General features: G+C 36.5%; 1 protein-coding gene and 1 long non-coding RNA gene across 4 annotated transcripts in view; one reads left to right on the top strand and one right to left on the bottom strand.

Annotated features, from left to right (window-relative positions):
• Positions 1-19,795, top strand: part of LOC110133759 (uncharacterized) — a 259,888-nt gene that overhangs the window by 51,411 nt on the left and 188,682 nt on the right. The window lies entirely within an intron of this gene.
• Positions 1-19,795, bottom strand: part of ENPEP (glutamyl aminopeptidase) — a 78,639-nt gene that overhangs the window by 21,374 nt on the left and 37,470 nt on the right. The window contains exons 11-13 of the mRNA XM_020887924.2: positions 10,499-10,578; positions 1,241-1,374; positions 1,058-1,113 (exon numbers count right to left, since the gene is read on the bottom strand). Of these exons, the coding sequence (XP_020743583.2) occupies positions 1,058-1,113; positions 1,241-1,374; positions 10,499-10,578 (270 nt within the window). The remainder of the gene's footprint in view (positions 1-1,057; positions 1,114-1,240; positions 1,375-10,498; positions 10,579-19,795) is intronic.

The following is a 19,795-nucleotide window of genomic DNA, read 5'->3' as shown; positions in this document are numbered from 1 at the left end:
TCACAAAGGATTTCTAACTTGCAGTGTCTAGAGAGTCCATGTAAAACAGTTCTACCATGCCTTTAGTGCTGTTATGCCATCCTTCTAGCCATGTATTCAGTTCCTATTTAATGAGCATCAACTAGGGGCCAGGCACAGTTAGGAGCTGGGGATAAAATGAAGAGGAACATGATCCAGGTGCCTACCTTCATGAAACTGATAATTTGGTGGGTGAGATGGGTAATTAATAAGCAATGACAATCAATATTATTGGAAACACAGGGGTCCATAAAAGGGACACCCAACTCAGAGAAGGGGAACTAGCATCTTATTGTCAGTACATTGCTTGTGTCTAAAATGAGGCTACTACAAAGCCAGAAAAGCAAGTTGGGTGTGCCCCTAGCTCCTACAGAAGTGCCAGAAATTCAAAAACTGGCCAAATTACTCGTGTTAGCCAACCTGAAAAATAGATCTCAAAGGTGCTATGGTTACTGCTCTTACATTACCCCAGTCTATGTTGTTTTTTTTTTTCAAAGTGTAGGTTGTTTTTTTCTAAGTGTAACCAACTTTAGGCCATGAGAAAAAATTCAAATTTCTGAAATGACACCTTTATTATATCAATCCTAGAGCACCATGTCTCATTCTTCTTACCCCAATGACCTGAATAATATTTGAAAACTCTAGCCATAAAATCTTACAGTGGGCTTGGGCTCACAGAGATGAGTTTATGAAACACATTGTTTGTCTTTTTATTAAATCAAATTATAACAGCGCACTTTTGAGCATTTGTAAGGGTTGCTCCTAATTAGCTCAAGAACTCAGATTAGTCAAACCTCACTTAAAGTCAATAGGGTAGGTGAGGTTTTGTGTCTGTTAAGGGCTGATATCAGTATTTTGGCTATAAGGCTCATATTAGTCTTAAAGAACAAGGTTATGTAAAATAATAATGTTGTAAATAGTGGTTTTGGATACTTTAAACTATAAATTAATACTCAAACTTTGTTGTAATTCATTTTAAAAGAAATTTATGACAAGATCCATAGTATTTTAAAGAACTGACTCTCATTCTGAAACCTACCGTGCCAAGGCAAAAGCATCATCAATAAAACTTGCACGATCAGCAGAAGAAAAGTCCTGGGAAGAGAAAGAAAAAAAGGCAGGAAACATGAATCTTAAAGCAAAATATACTGAAAAATTAATATCATTAAGATGCCATTCTCAGAACAAAAGTAAAACAATTCACAACCATTTCTACTCTTACCATGTGGTTGAGGGAAAGATTGGCAGCTATCCATTCCCAAGTTGATACTTCATAATTTACACGATAAAACCCAATATGATCAGGGTTTATTTTGAGAAAAGCATTTCCACTATGAGTAGATTCCAAAGTGATTCCTGTGGTAGTTAATAAACACTAATGAGAAACATGTTTGCACATACTGTAAACACATAGAAGTTAGACTCAGAGGGCAAAAAGAAAAGAAATGTTAGCTTGAAGAGTCAAGTTTGATATGGATCCAAAGCCCCAAAGTCTAATTCTTATTATTCTTATTGCCTAACTTTAACATGTCATTGTAGTGTGTGAGCTGAAAAAGAACTAAGTAATGTAAATAAGTGCCATGTAATTTGTGACTTATTATTATTTCTTACTGGCAGAAGTTTGTCATATGGGTGAAATAATTCTGTGCTTGTCAATCCCTCAATTAAAAAATTTTTAAAAAAACCAACAATACTTAAAGACAGAGAACTCCATGCCCTTTGTGGGTAATCCATATATTCTTAATCATGATGGATTAATTACACAAAGAATATTCACTGGGATAGCTTGGGAAGGGGATAAAAATGTAAACATTTAAAAGAATACTCTGGTTAATTAAAATCAATATTCTAATTGATGGATATGGTGATTACTAAGCAGAATAATGATTTGAGAGTCAGTAACAATTTTTTTTCAAATGTCAAGAAGGCTTGCAATAGGACTAAAATCCAAATACAGCATTTTTCATCTTGTAGTCCATTTCATACTTGTTCTCCCAATTTTATTTTTGTAAAGCCTTCTACTTCCATATTTCAATTGATTATATCAATGTTTTTTCACCAATGGATTTACCAAATTAACTTTATTTCTAAAGTAGTATTTAGAATTTACATAAGGCTCTAGGATATAGATTTTGGAAGCTCAACATTGAAGGAACAAAGATGTTTTAAGTAAAAACTACTCAAAATAAGGCAGGAGGAGAAGGGGTTAACAGAGGATAAGATGGTTGGAGGGTGTCACTGACTCAGTGGACATGAGTTTGAGCAAGCTCCAGGAGTTGGTGAAGGACAGGGAAGCCTGGCATACTGCAGTCCATGGGGTCTCAAAGAGTCGGACACTGAGCAATTGAACTGAACTGAACTGAACTCCAAATAGTATTTATGCTCTGTATGACCAGTGTTTGGTTATCATTACTCATATACATCTTAATTCCTATACTCTTGTCTGTATGGGCAACATGCAATTTAAATAATGATGTGGGAATACTTAGTATATTTAAATAACTTCAGATAGTTTAATGTAATAATAACATGGGATGTGATATTGGAAAATAGGATATGAGCCTGGAAGTAAAAGTGGGGCTTCAATGTGAAGAGCCACATGCTGTATTAAGTCCATCTTCTGAGAGACGGTAAGAAAAGAGAAGACTTTTAGGCAGGTGAATAATATACTCAGGTCTGTTTCTAGAAAGATAATTTTGATGGTAGTATGGGAAGGAGATATTGGAAGGAGATTCTAGAGTCTACTACAATAATCTAGGGCAAGAGAAAATGAGGGCTTACCTTAATGTGGAGATGATGAAAATAGATGATGTATTCAAGAGACACATCACAAGTAAACTCAACACTATCTTTTCTGGCTTGATGTGGACAGTTAGAGGGGAAAATGACGTGCATGACTGGATAAATAATGGTGTTACCATTACAGAAGGAATAGACGAAGATGAGTCAGTTTGGGAGGAAAGGTGATTTACATTTTGGAAGTGCTCACGAGGTTTGGAAGACATCCAACGACACAGTAGTTTTTCATGATACATGAGTAAACACTTCAACAAGACAATAAGTTTCTTTAGGAACATTCATAGTAGGTTCTTGACAAATTGTAAACCTTTACCTCACTCATGTAGTATTTATCTTTCTTTGTCATTCTCCCATGGACAGGTTGTTGAAAGGAAGCTAATCTTTTGGCAGCCATACACTTTGAATGTTTGTATCAGGAGGAGAGCCTCTTGCTAAGCACAGAGCCATATGTTACAGGAGAAAGAGCATGAACTTTCGAGTCTGACAGATCTAGGATAAAATCATTGCTCTATGACTTACTAGCTGTGTGATCTTAGCCACATCACTTGACCTCTCTGTGTCTCAGTTCACCATGAGGGAAACGGGGATAAAAATCCCTCACAGGGCTATTGTGAAGATTAAATAAGATAACATAGGTAAAGTGTTGGCTACATAGTTATGTGTCTAACAGATGGTAGCTATCCCCATTATTATGAAAGGGGATATGCCGCCAGTTCTATAAATAGCAAAGCAAATATAAATAACATTGAGAAGTTCCTGGCAATCCATCTAAATACAGCAGTATTTTAGTGTGCTTTATATATACCTAGTTAAGCCTGTCTAGAGTTACTGTGATTTTTCTCACTTTATGGATGAGGAAGCTGAGGTCCAGGAAGTCAGTAGTTACTGGACTTTCCAAGTTCATGCTACTCATGGAACAGCTGTCAACAACAAAATACTGCTGGGTTGTTGAGTTGCATACTTACTAAGTAAGTAGGATAAAATACTGATGCCTGTTCCAGGCAGTACATAGAAGTAAATGGTGCATGCTTCATTGTTCTGTTTCTACTGTTGCTATTAAGATTTTTCTGATTATAACAGCAGTATTTGTTCTTTATGGTTTCAAATATGTATTTGGAAAATAAAAAAAGAATATAATGAAGAATACAAAAATTATCCACCACCAGTTGACATTATGTTTTTATCTTGTGTGTATATGTACATGTGTGTTTATCTTCCATATATGTGCACATGTGAAGACACAATACATAGAGAACTTTACTGTGTTTTTGATTATTAATCCTTTTCACTTGAAATTATATTGTAAACACTTTGCAATTTCATTATATATATATGAAGATGTAGATTTAATGGCCACATAGTAATCATACAACTTATAAATTGTTTTGTACGGTTTCTTGCTAGTTTTATGCATAAGAGTGGTAAATGGATTCTTTCTGGGTAGCAGCTCTTTCTAAAATTTTTTTTTCCTTTTGTCTGGTAATTATCTTTTCAAAATTTCATCCAGAGGCTAATTTCAACTTAGATAGTTTTATGTAAATAATTATAACAAAATTCTGTCAACTAGACAGCTTGTGATAGCCTGAAATTTCTAGAGAAAGAAACATTTTTTCTTTGGTGACACAAATACTGTGTTCCATCAATCCTTTAAGCAAATTATCTTTCTGTGTAAAATTACAGTTCATATCTATTTTATTAAATTTGTGTATCTCTTAATAGTAAAACGGCTGAAAGGTGTAAGAATACTATTTTTTACTAATGACATACAAATTATATTTGGAGATCTAAAAATTTCAAATAGGATGCACTACTTGCAATTTGGGGTAAGGAAAAAAAGTTTAATCTCTGAAACAAACACTAACACGATCCATTGTAAAATGGATTGGTTATCCATTTGTGACAATGTTCTCAACAAATTACTTAATCAAGGAAATTTCAATTATTGTATTAGTAATAATTACAGAGCCCCATCTAAATCTCAGCAAGAAGCCTAGAGAATCTCCCTGAAAAGAAAGATATAGGATTAATATGTAATACATAATAAGCAGGAATTGGGGAAAAAATGCAATGTGACTGTCGTGATGAAGGATTATCACGGGCAGGGGTTTTGGTGACTAGGAAGAAATAACTGCAAGAGAGAGTTGGATAGTGAAGATCTGTTGATGTGTCCCTAGTCTGCCTAGGGAAGCTGGTACATGTATTCCAGAGCATTTGACAGATCTGCTCTTACAGAAAAGACTGTATGTGGAGAAATCTGTTGGCTGTTTACCACACTGTTCCCTTTTCCTCGAGGTACACAGCTAGACTATATTTATTAGCCTCCCTTGCAGTTAGGTGGCAACATATGATTGACACTGGGGCATAAAGTGTGGGCAGAATTAATAGATGCACTTCTAGGTCTGGTCCCTCCATTATCTTCCTGTGTCTTCTGATCAGATGTAAAAGATCCAGCACAGAAGTCTAATATTAGTTTGTAGAGAGAGAGAGGAAGTGGAGCCATAAGAAGGAAAAAGACAGGAATTCTAAGTCATTATCTGGGAGTGAGCTACCTAGGAGAGGCGGCAGGTCAGGAATACCTCCATTGGACTGTTACATGAATAAGAAATTTTTATTGCATTGAACTACTACTGATAGCCAATATATGGAATAATTAGGCTCCACTGGTTAATGCAATATACAAAGCTGTCACAGCTTGATTGACATCTTTAAAATAATTGATGTAACTTAGCTCTCCCTTTACCCTAATTAAGTAAACTTTTTTCCTGGAAGAGATACCTAATTAGCTGAAGTGAATATTCTAGCTCATGTTAGCCAGTATATTTTTATTTGTGTAAATTAACAAATTAGCATTCTTATATGTATGGTTCATGTGAATAAGTCTTTCAAGACTTGGTTGATCAGTGCTGAATTAAACAAACTGAGCTTCTGAATCTGCAAAACTGAATCCATAATGAATGATTATGGATTTCTTTTCTTTTTCTTGTCTTTCTCTCTCATTAAATTAGAAAAATATATGCACATCACTATTTTGATATGAAATATTTAAATATAACTACCATAAAATTTTAGGAATATTTGTATGATAGAATTTGGTTATCTAAATCATCCATAATACATAATCTGAAAGAGTTGTGAAAAGAGTCATTACAAAGTCTGTTCTACTTCCTATGCCCTAAAACTATCTTTTAGACCCTATATGCTCATGAATCCCTATCTTTAAATATGTTTTAGCAAGATAGGTTGTCTGATATCATATGCTAATCTATAAGTCTTCTAAATGTTGGAAAGCAGCAGATTAAAAACAAAAAGGTGGTCTACTATTAATGTAGATGCATTGACAATAGACAGTATAGTAACTGATGCTAAAGATAGAGGCATTCACTACACATAGGCAACCTCTAGAAGCACAGCAGTCTTCAGACAAATAAGCCTTAGTTAAGAAAGGACTTGCTGAATTCTTAGTACATGGTAAGATGTACACAGCACCTTGAGGGAATAGGGTGAGCAGGAGACAGCGAATATGATGTGCAGTATGTATCTTCAAAGAGCTTATAATTTACATAAAAAGACAAGACAGAGAATATGAACCTTAATGATGTTGCTTAAAATCTAAAGACTAATACTAAGGATTGATGAAACTAATAGCATAAAATATGGTCTAAACAATAAGAGGAGAGATTATTCAGGGTAGGTTAGAACTGCCAGAGAAGGCCCTAAGATGGAGAGCCTCTTCTTTGTTACAAAGTACATGTCTAATTGTTTTCATGTTTAAAATATTGTGCATAACACAAATGTGAATAAAAGACCTTAGGGGAAGCCCCACTATTGCCTGGGAAATTTCTAGCTGATGAATCACCAAAGAAACCAAGAAGAAGGAGGTGGGGCTGGTAACCTGAGCTGAATGCCCATTCAGTACCCTCAGGACGTGTTGTCATCTGCGCTCTGAGCTGGGAGTTGAAGATGTCCCTAAACAGGAAACAGGAACTTACTGCATAGCCTAAAAATGGAGCAGGCACTTTGAAGTAGGGAGAGATGTCTAATTTGCTTCTGGCTAAATGACCAGTCATGATTCTGAAATTGCAGATAAAGATAGATTTGTCATCAAAGCTCTGTGGACATTAGAGCCACTTCATTCATTCCTTCAATTAACAATTACTAGGTATCTGCTGATGATATGGAACAACCACACGACAACAAAAAATAAGCTCCATTTCTCAAGGAATATTCTACAGGGAGGGGAGGGACAGATAAAAGTCGGGAGTTACAGCAAAAGAAATGTCTCAAATCTAATGACAGAGGGATAGAGGCTGCCCAGAGAGCCCTTTGCTCCCTCACATTTTCTGTCCATGGCACTGTTTGAGGCTATACTCAGTCAATCCTATTATCAACATAAACTCTACCTTTAGTCCCCCTAACCTTCAGACAGATGCCCCTTTCTTTTTTTTTTTTTTTCTTGTCCAGTTTTATTTATTTATTTTTCCATGTATTTTTATTAGTTGGAGGCTAATTACTTTACATCATTGCAGTGGTTTTTGTCATACATTGAAATGAATTAGCCATGGAGTTACATGTATTCCCCATCCCGATCCCCCCTCCCACCTCCCTCTCCACCCGATCCCTCTGGGTCTTCCCAGTGCACCAGGCCCGAGCACTTGTCTCATCAGATGCCCCTTTCTTTACTAGCTTTCCTGAATTTCCAGATCTCCACTTGCATTTCTCCTGGGAGACCTTTGGCTCTTACCACACCAGGCCCTTATGACATGGTGTTGTATTTGCCTGCTGACTCGTCTACACCCTCCCTAGACAGTAAGTGCTACAAAGTAAGAATTGTGGGGATTTTTCCTTCAGCATTATCTCTATACCTACCCCTGTGTCTGGCCCGTTAGTTAAGTGAAGTGAAGTCGCTCAGTCGTGTCCAGACTCTTTGCGACCCCATGGACTGTAGCCTACCAGGATCCTCAGTCCATGGGATTTTCCAGGCAAGAATACTGGAGTGGGTTGCCATTTCCTTCTCCATTGAAAGAATTAATTAATATTTTAATTAATTAAGGACTAAGTTCATTATTAAAATATTGTGTCTAATAAGGACATAAGACATATAAGAAAAATGTTTATTATTAACTCCTAAAATCTATTTTGTGGACCACTGGAATAAACTTTAGTTACCTGGAAATTTTACTTTTATGAAAACCTCAGTTTATGAAAATTCTGGATAGATTGTATTAGTGAAAATAAATTATCCATGCTTTTAACTTTGTAAACATCAACTCAAGAAGATTCCCAGATGTTCCTCCAATCTTCAGTTAACCAGTGGGGACCAATGGGGAAAATATGTAGTAATAGTTCAGCCAAATCCACTGAAAATTTCCCAAGGGAATCCTAGCCTTGTTATGTTGTGTATAGGTGCTATTGAACATTTTTTTTCACTGTATTTTTTTCTGTCTCTGTTTTCCTTTGGCTTAAGTAAGAAAAAGGTCAGAAAAGATCTTGGTATGCAAACAATATTATCCTATATAAAATACTGATCTGGGTATTCTAGAAGAATTTAGGAGACATTGCTGACTACATCAATTAAAGTTAGTATAAATGACCGAGGGAAAGTTTTTGTTGTAAAGGCAACAGTAAAGAGTCTTACCTTGACAACAGCAAAGCTGGTAGAGTTTATAGTACAAACTGAAAATTACAAAATAGGGATTCCTTGGTGGCTCAGTGGTAAAGCATCTGCCTGCCAATGCAGCAGACACAGATTGGATCTGTGACCCAGGGAAAATCCCACGTGCCACAGAGTAACTAAGCCTGTGGGCCTCAACTATCGAGCCTGTGCTCTAGAGCTGGAGAGCCAAAACTCCCGAAGCCCGCGAGTCCTAGAGCCCCTGCTTTGCGATAGGAGAAGCCGCCACAGTGGGAGGCCCGCGCTGCAACCAGAGAGCAATCCTGCTGGACACAGCTGGAGAAAACCCTTGTCACAATGGAGACCCCGCACAGCCAAGCATACACAAATGAATACAATTATTTTTAAAATCACGAATGATTTATAATAAAAATTAAAAAACAAAGCTGAAAAAACCTTATTGGAGCCACATAGAAACTTATACCCAAATGTGTATAGGAATATTATTCATAATAGCCACAAGACAGAAACAATCCATATGCTCATCAACTGATGAACAGATAAACAAAAAGTGGTATATCAATATGATATGACTATAACTTGGCAATAAAAAGGAATGAAGTACTGATACATGCTTTGACATAGATGAACTTGAAAACAAGCTAGGTGAAAGGAGCCACTCACAAAATGCTATAGATATCATTCCATTCATATGAAATGTCCAAAATAGCCAAATCTATGCAGATAAAAAATAGGTTAGTTGTTGCTTAAGGCTGGGAGTATAGGAGAAGAGAGGAGTTGATAGCTAAAGGGTGTGGAATTTCTTTTTGAGGTGACTGAAATGCTGTAGGATTGACTGTGGTGATGGTTACGCATATCTGTGAATGTAATAAAAACTGGATTGCACACTTTAAATGGGGGAATTTTATACTATGAGGATTGTATCTCAATAAAGCTTTTTTTTTTTAATCTACTGGCAATAGGGTAAAAATTTACTTGCCAGAGGTAATGAATTACTATTTTAGAATATTTTGCAAATAGGCATATGTAAATGGAGGGTAGATGATCTGCTTTTATTCTTGAGAAGCAATGGGTGAAAGTCCATGCCAAATGCTATTTGGAAACCAAGTCCTCATGGGATGGGATGAAGAAGAGTCTCATTTTATTTTAGATAAGAAGCGACTTTTGAAACACAAAACAAGCACAATAGCAGAAGTATGGAAAGCAGGATTCTTCCTGGATGGTTGCTAAAACTTGCCTTTTTTATTATTTTTTCAGCGATCTATAGTAAAAAACATGTGATAAGGCCTCCTTGTTTTCATATAGCTCTAAAATTTTTCAAGAAAAGAAAATACAAATGAATGGATATAGAATACAGAAATATATTTCTAGTTGACTTGAGTGGGTAGAACAGTCACAGCTGAAATTTTAACACAGGCAAGGGCCAAGATGTTCACTTAGGGAGATGGATGGATGGATGGATGGATGGATGGATGGATGGATGGATAGATGGGTAGATGAATGGATATAGATATAGATAGTCCCTTGAGCTACTGGTGACAACTTACAGCTTAGAAAAAATAATTTAGTGTCATTAAAAATTCTAGTGTCATGCTGATTTGAGAAAAACATTAGGTCTGATTTAATGGCAGTATTTTAAAAGTCAGGCTTGTCACATAACATTTTAAGAAATTCAGTGACATTTGATATTTTAAAAAAGAAAGGAAGAGAAAAGGAAAAAAGAAAGGAAGGGAAAAAAGAGGGAAGAGAGGAACGGAAAGAAGAAAACTGATACATTGATCTTCTAATGGTTAGGTGTATGACCCTTCTCTTTGAATGTAGGTATTTATTATTGTGTTGGTTATGGTAAATCATTACAAAGAATTTCTTAAGGCAAAAAATTCTCATTATTATAGATAAGGATTTGGGCTCATCGGTTAATTATTTAAGAGATTTCTTTTAACTGAAATTTAACTCATAAGTTCCAGTTTTACTGTTGTTTCTTTACACATACTTATCTAATGTAGTACATTAATTCAAGGAAGAAATAAACCAATTGACAATATTTACCTCCTGTTTCTGACCTATTGTATAATGTAATCCTTTGTTCATCATCTTCAATCCATTTAACCGGAATATTCCATGTGTAACTAGTTTTTTAAAAAGAAAAATTTAACTTTTATTACTAAAACAAAAAAACATTTCCAAAGTAAAAATAGACAAGCATAAAAGGCAACAGACAAGCATATTTTCCTCATAAGCGATTGTCCAGTGTATAGTATACAATTAACCCAGTTAATACATTATGCTCTTTTTATGGTAAGAATAGGCTATGTAATTGCTTTCAATTTATATAAATCTTTAAAATTTGGAAATCTGTTTCATAAAATTAGCTAAGATGAAAAAGATTATTTCAATAAAATGCCTTCAGACTTTGGAATAGAGGTATTGCATAAATATAATAATTATATATATTATATAAGAAAACTTAGCATTCATATACATACTCGTATGCACTCTAATATGCTATAGTTCCTGTCAAGGAACATAATGCATTGTTAGAATTCAGAAGTAAAGAATTAAAATGCTGTGAAGGAAATAAAACATTTTAGAAATTACATTGAATTGACACCACCACCATCATCCCTTAAAATGTCTCATGCTCTTTAAATATCTCCTATTTAGAATCATGTGAACCAGTGTGCTGCAAAGAAAATCACTGGGCAAGCATGTTTCAGGGATTTTTAGTGTTTTCTTTAGCTCTTTAGTATTTTCTCGTGGAGCCACGGGAGGAGATGAGCTTTGTATTTTGATACAGTATGTTTGCCAGATATTTACTCTTGAAACCTCTTAAAAGAGATCTTAAGTGTCTTTTTGGTTGTTCTCATTATCATACCTTACCAGTCAGAAAATACAGGTGATCTAGAGAAAAGATGAATCTGAGTTTGGGTTTAGGTTTCACCTCAAAGTGAACCAATGATCTGTGATCATTCAAGTCCCTAACAGAGAATGGGGGAATGATATTTCTCCTTTTCAAGATCTAGTGAAATCTATATAATTCAGAGAGACGTGTGTTTGTCATCTGCATGAAAGAAGTAATCCTTTGTTTTATAACTAGTGAAATGTTTTATAGATTGAGCTTTTACTAGCTTTCTTGAAGGATTTTTTTGCATTTGAATATTTTCAGCTGTAAGTTTCACAGAACCAATACATAAACTGTTTCTTGGCTCTTATAGGAGACATTGTCAGTGGTCCAACCTTATCCCCTTGAATTCCTTTGTCATGTTTGTGCTTCCAATTGTAGATTCCAATGTGTGTGTATGTGCTTAATTGCTCAGTCGTGTCTAACTCTTAGCAACCCCATGGACTGTAGCCTGCCAGGTTCCTCTGTCCATGGGGATTCTCCATGCAAGAATACTGGAGTGGGTTGCCATGCCCTCCTCCAGGGGATCTTCCCAACCCAGGGATCTAACTGAGGTATCCCACATTGCAGGCAGATTCTTTACCGACTGGGCCACCAGGGAAGCCCATATATGTGTGTGTGTGTGTGTGTGTGTGTGTGTGTGTGTGTATATATATATATATATAATTATACCCAACACAACATTGTAAAGCAATTTTCCTCCAATTAAAAAATAAGTTAAAATAAAAAGAAAAAAATGCCTCTCTCCAGAAATATGTAAAGCAATATAACAGTTTCTGGCAGTATAAATATGGCCAATCTAATTTTCAAAATAAGGAAACTAATTTTGCCCCAGTATACCTGCTAGCATTCTTCCACCTGTTCACATTGACTAGACCGCCAAAGACATGTAAACCTGTCCCATAGAGAACTCTTTCTGATGGAGACGTGAAACTCACCCATTCTAATGGATGGGTTGAGGCCATAGCGTTAGAACAGTAACTTACATACTTCTGAGCCATTTAGGTTATAAAAAGTTTCTGATCAGCAAGAATTCCCTAATATTGGATTTAAGCAGTGAGAAAAGGGAAGAGGTCATTTAGTTTATAGTATGACTTAATGTTGTCTACCAGACAGGAATATATCTGAACAGAGAGCAAGTGAATACTAGGATTGGAGGGGAAAAAAGATTCCTTTCTGGGGGTATTAGGCATAAATTATGATCTAGCTTTTAAAGCAAATTGAAAAATAAGGAATGACAACTTTTTATATAATGTCTTTTTTCTCTCTTATTTGTTCAGGAGCCACTACAGATTTTTAAGAAATGTTCTTAGAAGTATAGCCTGTGTTTTCTAGGTTTATTTTCCTATGTATATATAATTTGTAATTTTGTTTAGAAAGGGAACAAATAGATTGATTTTATGATAAATGATCACTAAAAATCATGCATCTGTTAATCTAAAATTTTTTTTAAAGTATCTGAAGGTTCAGACTAAAAAATTTAAAGAAAAGTATAAATGTTAGTATAGTTCCGTGTTCTAAACCTTCATGGGGCTTCCCTGGGGGCTCAGGCAATAAAGAACCTGCCTGCAGTGTGGGAGACCTTAGTTCAATCCCTGGGTGGGGAAGATCCCCTGGAAGAGGGCATGGCAACCCACTCCAGTATTCTTGCATGGAGAGTCCCCATGGACAGAGGAGCCTGAATGCAATTTAAAGATTTATTATAACTTTAAAAAGTGATTTTAGACTGGCTGATATGCTTAGTTCCATTGGCAATAAAGTTTTTTTGCTTGGAGAGGGATCCATAATGCAGGAGTGGTTTTATTTTATTTTTTTTTTTTTAGGAGTGGTTTTAAAAAATCCAATTCCACAGGTTTAAAAACACCATTGGCTGTCTTTGACTTAACAAATCAGTGGATGTGAATGAGAGAAGGGAATAACTACTGTGAAAGTTTCCCAATGGAAGTTTGTTTCTCAAGAAAGAAATATACTTAAAAAATTTTTATATGTTCAAAGACTACTAAAGAGCAGTATTAAAGATAGCCAATCTGATCTGCTAGAACATAAACAGTAACTGTAAAAAAAACCATTTATGGTTATTAGAATGATCACATAAATTATGTAGGTTTATGTAATTGAACTGTTACCTGATAACAGCTCAGATCTAAGTATCAAATCATTCACATATTATGAAGAGGAAAGGATGAAAAACAAAGTCTTCTCCAGCATAATCTTTCCTCTCCAAAATAAAGGATATACAGACACTCCCTGACTCATTTCATTGGGACTAAAAACTCAAATTTTCCTTTATTTTGGCGTGAACTATTAATTTTCAGAACCTGCATTCTGCAAGATATCCAGTTTCTCTGAATTTCGTTTACTGTGGGAGGGTTGAGTGTTGGGAGAGCTGAGTGTCTGAGGTTTTCAGGGCAGGGAGACTGGTAACAGGTTTCAACAAGGTGACCACCACTGGCTTCTCTGGTTTAAGTGCCAACCAGTTTATTGGAAGTAGCTTATTAATTCTGAGTGTTCTTCATCCTCCATGCCTTGGACAGAAAGTTTTTGGCAGTTTGAATTTCTGGAAATACCTGAGGTGCTGTTAATGTGACTTAATTCTCAGAGTCCTGAACTGGAAGCCAAGAAACAGATTCTGTTCCCTACTGCATGGAATATGTATCATAACGTGGGTCTATAAAGCTTTTTCAGTTCTCTAGAAATATGGCTATGACCCCTATAAACAAGATGAAAACAATGTTTTAAAAGGAGATTGTTCCTTGCAAATTCATCCGATTCGATTCCCTGTCCACTGCTTGTTCTTTAATTGGAAATTTTAACTCAAGTTAATCTTTGGGACATCTGCCACATGCCCCCAGCCCTAGCCACTCTCCTGGTGCAGCCCCCAGCAACTCCATCATCTCTCACAGGGGTCACCCGCTATGATATCATCCACACAGGTCTCCCTGAATCCACACTGGCCCCACGTGATCTGTTGTCCATAGTACACTAGAGAGGAACTTTGAAAAATGTAAATGTGATCCTGCCTGTCCTCGCCTTAACTTCCTTGAATTTGCACACTCTTGTTCAGAATCTTGAATATGGTCTGCATGCCTGGCCCCCGCCTTCCTCTCCAGCTTTATCCCCCAGTCCCCCAACTCTTCCCAGAGCCTCTTTGTCACCCGGTTCTTGGAGCCAGACTGCCTGCAGTCGCTTACACTCTGTGCAACCTTGAATAAGCTGTTTAATCATGTTCTGCCTAAATTTCTCCATCTGTTATAATAAAATACCCTACAGTACTTAAAACTGTGCCAGCTACTTAGTAAACGCCCAATCAGTATTGCACATCGTATGTTTAATGCTCCTTTTCAACGTTAGAGCCTTCATACGTGTTTTCTATTTTGACAACCCTGACAGTCACCCTTAACACCAATTTTTACTCAGTTTAAGAATCACTTCCTCAAGACAGAACGTCTTCTGTAGCCATCTCTACTCCACCACACCTCTTGCCTCAGGCTCAGTGTATCAGTGGACACGTATGGCATGAGAGAATAATTACTGTGAAACTGCCAAGTGGGAGCTTGTTTTGCAAGAGAGAAATGTTTTAAAAATTTTAATATCCAGAGGCTTTAGCAATATTAAAATGGGCCAATCTATTGATAATTTGCTGGAACATACAACTAACTATAAAAGAACTAGTTTACAGTTACTAGCTTAACCACTTCCTGAGACACTTTCTTTATACCCTGTAATTCTCCTTCCTCATATTATCCTAATTGCTATTGAATAAGTGATCTTGTGATGCTTTACATATGTGACTGTAAGATAACGTCAGTGAGACTATTTAAAATGAGAGGAAGAAGGTGAAGGATCTTTACAATAGAAATCAGGCAGTGGAGATTAGAAGCCACCTGGAGTCTGGTGGGTACAAAACTGTCTCCACCCAAAGCAAGTGTTAAGCTAAAAGACAATTAAAATCAGCATGGATGAAAGTGGAATGGTGTCCAGGGGATGTAGTGTATGGGTCACATTTAGCCAGAATCCTGTCCAGGAGGGGGCTCACTTGGGTAGGGGGGTCTGAGATGATATCCCCAAAGTGGCACACCTAGGTTCCTGTGGCCAGCCCCCGTGGCTGGGAGACCCTACAGGTGTGGTTTTGTTCTCTTTAGTTGGGAGCAGTTAGCACTCCATTCATGTCTACAAAAATAACTAATTATATAGCAATGGCTATAGTGTTAACTCTTTTGTAAAAGCTGTTGTCATAAAAGGGTGATAAGTTTGGAAACCCCTGACTGTGTGGCACATATTTGGTCAGCTGTTACAATATTTGAGATGTTTAAGAAATCTGGCAAATTAGAGGGAATGAATGACACATTGGCTTTGTAATTTTAACTGAAATCCTTAGACTATCTTAACTTAGTAGTCATGTTTAAATATCTAGAAAAATCTGGTTGTGCTGGGGATTTTTTTGTTATTGTACTTTTATTGGAATATAATTGACTTACAATGTCAGTTTCAGGTATATGGCATAGTGATTCAGTTATACATATACACATATCATTCTTTTTCAGATTCCTTTCCCATATAGGTGATTATTGAATATTGAGTGGAGTTCCATGTGCTATACAGTAGGTCCCTGTTGGCCATCTATTTTATGTACAGTGTGTGTATGTTAATCCCAAGCTCCTAATTTTACTCCCCCACCATGTTTCCCCTTTAGTAACCCTAAGTGTATTTTTGAAATCTGTGTCTGTTCTAAATATGATTCCACATATGAGTGATATCATATGACATTTGTCTTCCTCTGACTTAACTTCACCTAGTATGGTAATCTCTAGGTCTGTCCATGTTGCTTCCAGTGGCACTATTTTGCTCCTTTATGGCTGAGTAGTAGTGTATACACATACCACATGTTCTTTATCCATTCTTCTGTTGATGGACATTCAGATTGCTTCCATGTCTTGGCTATTATAAATAGTGCTGCAATGAACACTGGGGTGAATGTATCTTTTTAAATTACGGCTTTCTCCAGATATATGCCCAGTAGTAGGTTTGTTGGGTCATCTGGTAGTTCTATTTTTAGTTTAAGAAAACATCATACTGTTCTCCATAGTATTTGTACCAGTTTACATTCCCACAAACAGTGTAACAGTGTTCCCTTTTCTCCATTCCCTCTCCAGCATTTATTGTTTGTAGGCTTTTTGATGCTTGTCATTCTGATCAGTGTGAGGTGATACCTCACTGTAGTTTTGACTTGCATTTCTCTGATATTTAGTAATGCTGAGCATCTTTTTATGTGCTAGAAAAGTCTCATTTTGTAAAGTTAAAGGTGTGATTATTTTTGTTGTTGTTGTTTTTAAAGCTTAATGTGTTGAAAATGTCCAAGAATTGATGTCATATTTGTGAATTTTCATGTTATGTCCATAAAAATGTATAGAAAAGTATCTTTTAATTAGATTTATAAATCTGTGTCTTTAGGTGTTTATATTTGAAATTATAAATGGAATTTAATAACATTCTAAGTATTGTTGGGGGCTTCTGTAATAACTCAGTTGGTAAAGAATCTGCCTGCAATGCAGGAGACCTGGGTTCAGTTCCTTGGTTGGGAAGACCGCCTGGAGAAGGGAAAGGCTACCCACTCCAGAATTCTGGCCTGGAGAATTCCACGAACTGGATACTCCATGGGGTTGCAAAGAGTCGGACACAACTGAGGGACTTTCATTTTCACTTCACTAAGCAGTGTTGCTTAGAAGTTTCTTGTAGATGAAATATACAAAATAATTTGATTGGTTGAATTTGTAATTGTTAAAATGTTTGGGAGAATTTCATTTATGCATTGTAAATAAAAAGATCCTCAATCAAAAACTAGAAAAACTGCTATTGAAAAGCCACTGTTTCCTGCACCCTACCCACAGACCAGCACCTCTCTCAGAAGCACCCTCTTTTAAATACTTCTGGTTTTAATTCTTTGGATGTCTAATCCTGTAACTGTAAATACCTCTGTATTATTTAGGTAGTATTTATTAACTCACCCAAGAAAGAGGGTGATTTAATTCACTTTCACTGCTTTCTCTTTCATTCTCCCTTTAACAGGTAGAGTGGGAGGTGGAATGTATTATTTGCTGATTTCTATTAACTCACATCATGACCAGCTTCAGGCTGCTGGCATGATAACTCTGAGTTGGGATTAAATCCAGCTTCAGTCCACCTCTGAATCAGTATCCCAACAATCTTCCACCTTCTCTTCCTTTTCCACCTCCTTTCTTTTGTCAGTTATTTTCTTTTCTTGTTACAGTGTTAAAACTGTTTATATGTACAATGTAACCTGCCACCAGAACAAAATTTTAACATGTTATCCATTGGTTGATTATTAAAAAACTAAAAGACAATAAATAACATATATGGAGTTATGCTGTATACCTATTGTTGGCCAAGAAGTGTGTTGGAGTTATATTTCCTTTTCTATGGTTTGATTTCATGGCCCTTGAGTCACTTAAATAAAACTTTTCCCTAACATCTTATTTTATAAGGGTAAAATAGACTCCTTTTTGGGCTTCCCTGGTAGCCCAGTGGTAAGGTATCCACCTGCCAGTGCAGGAGACTCCTTTTCCTTATACTTTATCAGTGGCATAAAATCATTCTACCTGCTTCTTTTTTGGGGCGGGGGGGGTGTCACAATTTTTACATACGGCCTTGATTTTTTTTTTTCTAATTTTTCTTCTTTATAGTTGACCAAACTGATAGGCCTTCACCAACTCCTCAATTTTGCCATCCTCCCAGTCATACTGTCTTTTTTCCTGCAGATCACCTAACTCAGCTCCAGTCCTGCTCTTAGGGCACTGGGAGTCCACTGGATGGCTACTGATCTGCGTTTCCTTTCATGGATCTCCTAGGACAGACACACTGTTTCCTGGATCCTGTGTCTTCCTCTGTTTTTATATATTCATATTTTTTTTCTCTCCCTGCTCCAGTTCACCTAGAGTGTAACCTCAGTAACTTTCTAAGTGCTGTGTGGGAAGCATTTTCTGGGGCTGCATGTCAGAAAATGTCTTCACCATGCTGTTACATTTGGTTTAGGGACTGGGTAGAGAATCGGAGGTTGAAAATATTTTTTGCACCTACATTTTAAATGTCTGCTTTATTTTCTTCTTGTTTTCAGAGCTGTTGTGAAGAATTCTAATGTCACAGTAACTCATGTACCATTATTCTCTGAAACTTCATGAGGCTGTAGCTAAGTATGTTTTGGTTTTTACCATTTTGTACTGTGTACTCAACGGGGCTTTTTAATCAGAATCCTTGTGTCTTTTATTATTTCTTTGATATAATATGCCCATTAAGTTTCTCTGTTTTCCTTTTTTTAGAGACTTCTATTAGTTGGTGCTAGGTTTTTTTTCATATTTATCTTCTCTTTCACATTTACCAGTTCTGTATATGCTTGTCCTGTACTTTTAGAGAATTCTCCAAATTTATTTCTAATTGGTCTATTAATTTCTTTGACAAATGAAATTTTAATCTTTCATAGCTCTTTTATATTTTTAGTTTGTCCTTTCAAAAACAATCTGCTCTTAGTTAATGTGTATAAGAGCTTTCATCTCAATATATTTCATAAATTTATTTTTTATTTCAATTATGTCTCTTATTGAGATGGGTTTATTGTTTGTTCATGTGAGATTTTAACTTTTATGTTTTTAGATTTTTTTCATGCATCTTGTTATCTTTGATCGTTCATTCATCTTTAAGAAAGAAGGACTAAATTGATTATTCTTGGTGTCTTGTATGTAACCCCTCTACTGTTGAGAAGAGAGGTATATTTTTGAGACAGACTTCTCCGCTGAACAGGAAGTCTCACTAGAGGCTCTATGTATGTATGAGTGTATGTATGTATGTATGTATGTATGTATGAATGAGTAGCTCCAGCCCATTCATCCTACAAATGCCACAAGGAGGAAAGCTTTACTCTGTGTGTACCAACCAAATGGAAATTCTTAGCTCTCCTCCACTGTTTTAGTCAATTTGTTCAGAAAAAAAAAAAAAGCCTTCTGGGTTTTTGCTGGGTCATTGCCAGACTTTTGAGAGCTCTGTGCAGAGGAAAGAATGGCAGTGAGTGAAGGGAAAGTGGAGGGAGAGGGGTCTGGCTAAGGCAGTGGTCCTGAGTGCAGACTTCATAACCGCCCTGCTTCCCACCTCACCTCTCACTCCTGCCGTGCACTCTGAGTGCTGACTCTGAGCCCAGGCCCATCTAGGGCAGGGGAACTCAGCTGCCAGCTCTGCTCAAGTCCCCTCCTCTGGCTGCACCCTCTCAGTTTGTTTTCTGTCTATATCCCTCCCTCTGCTTTTCTTCATCTAGGAGTCTGTGATGCACTTAGCCCTTCCTCTCTGCTTTCTTTACGTCTCTGAGTTTATTTCTTTTAGTATTTCTATTTCCTTATTCAGTCATTTCTGGGAAGAATAAGACTTGCATGCACGTGCTC

The sequence above is a fragment of the Odocoileus virginianus genome, chromosome 21 (assembly GCF_023699985.2).
Source record: "Odocoileus virginianus isolate 20LAN1187 ecotype Illinois chromosome 21, Ovbor_1.2, whole genome shotgun sequence".
NCBI lineage: Eukaryota > Metazoa > Chordata > Mammalia > Artiodactyla > Cervidae > Odocoileus > Odocoileus virginianus.
Note: the sequence above shows the minus strand (reverse complement) of the source record. Positions and strands in the feature narration are given on the sequence as shown.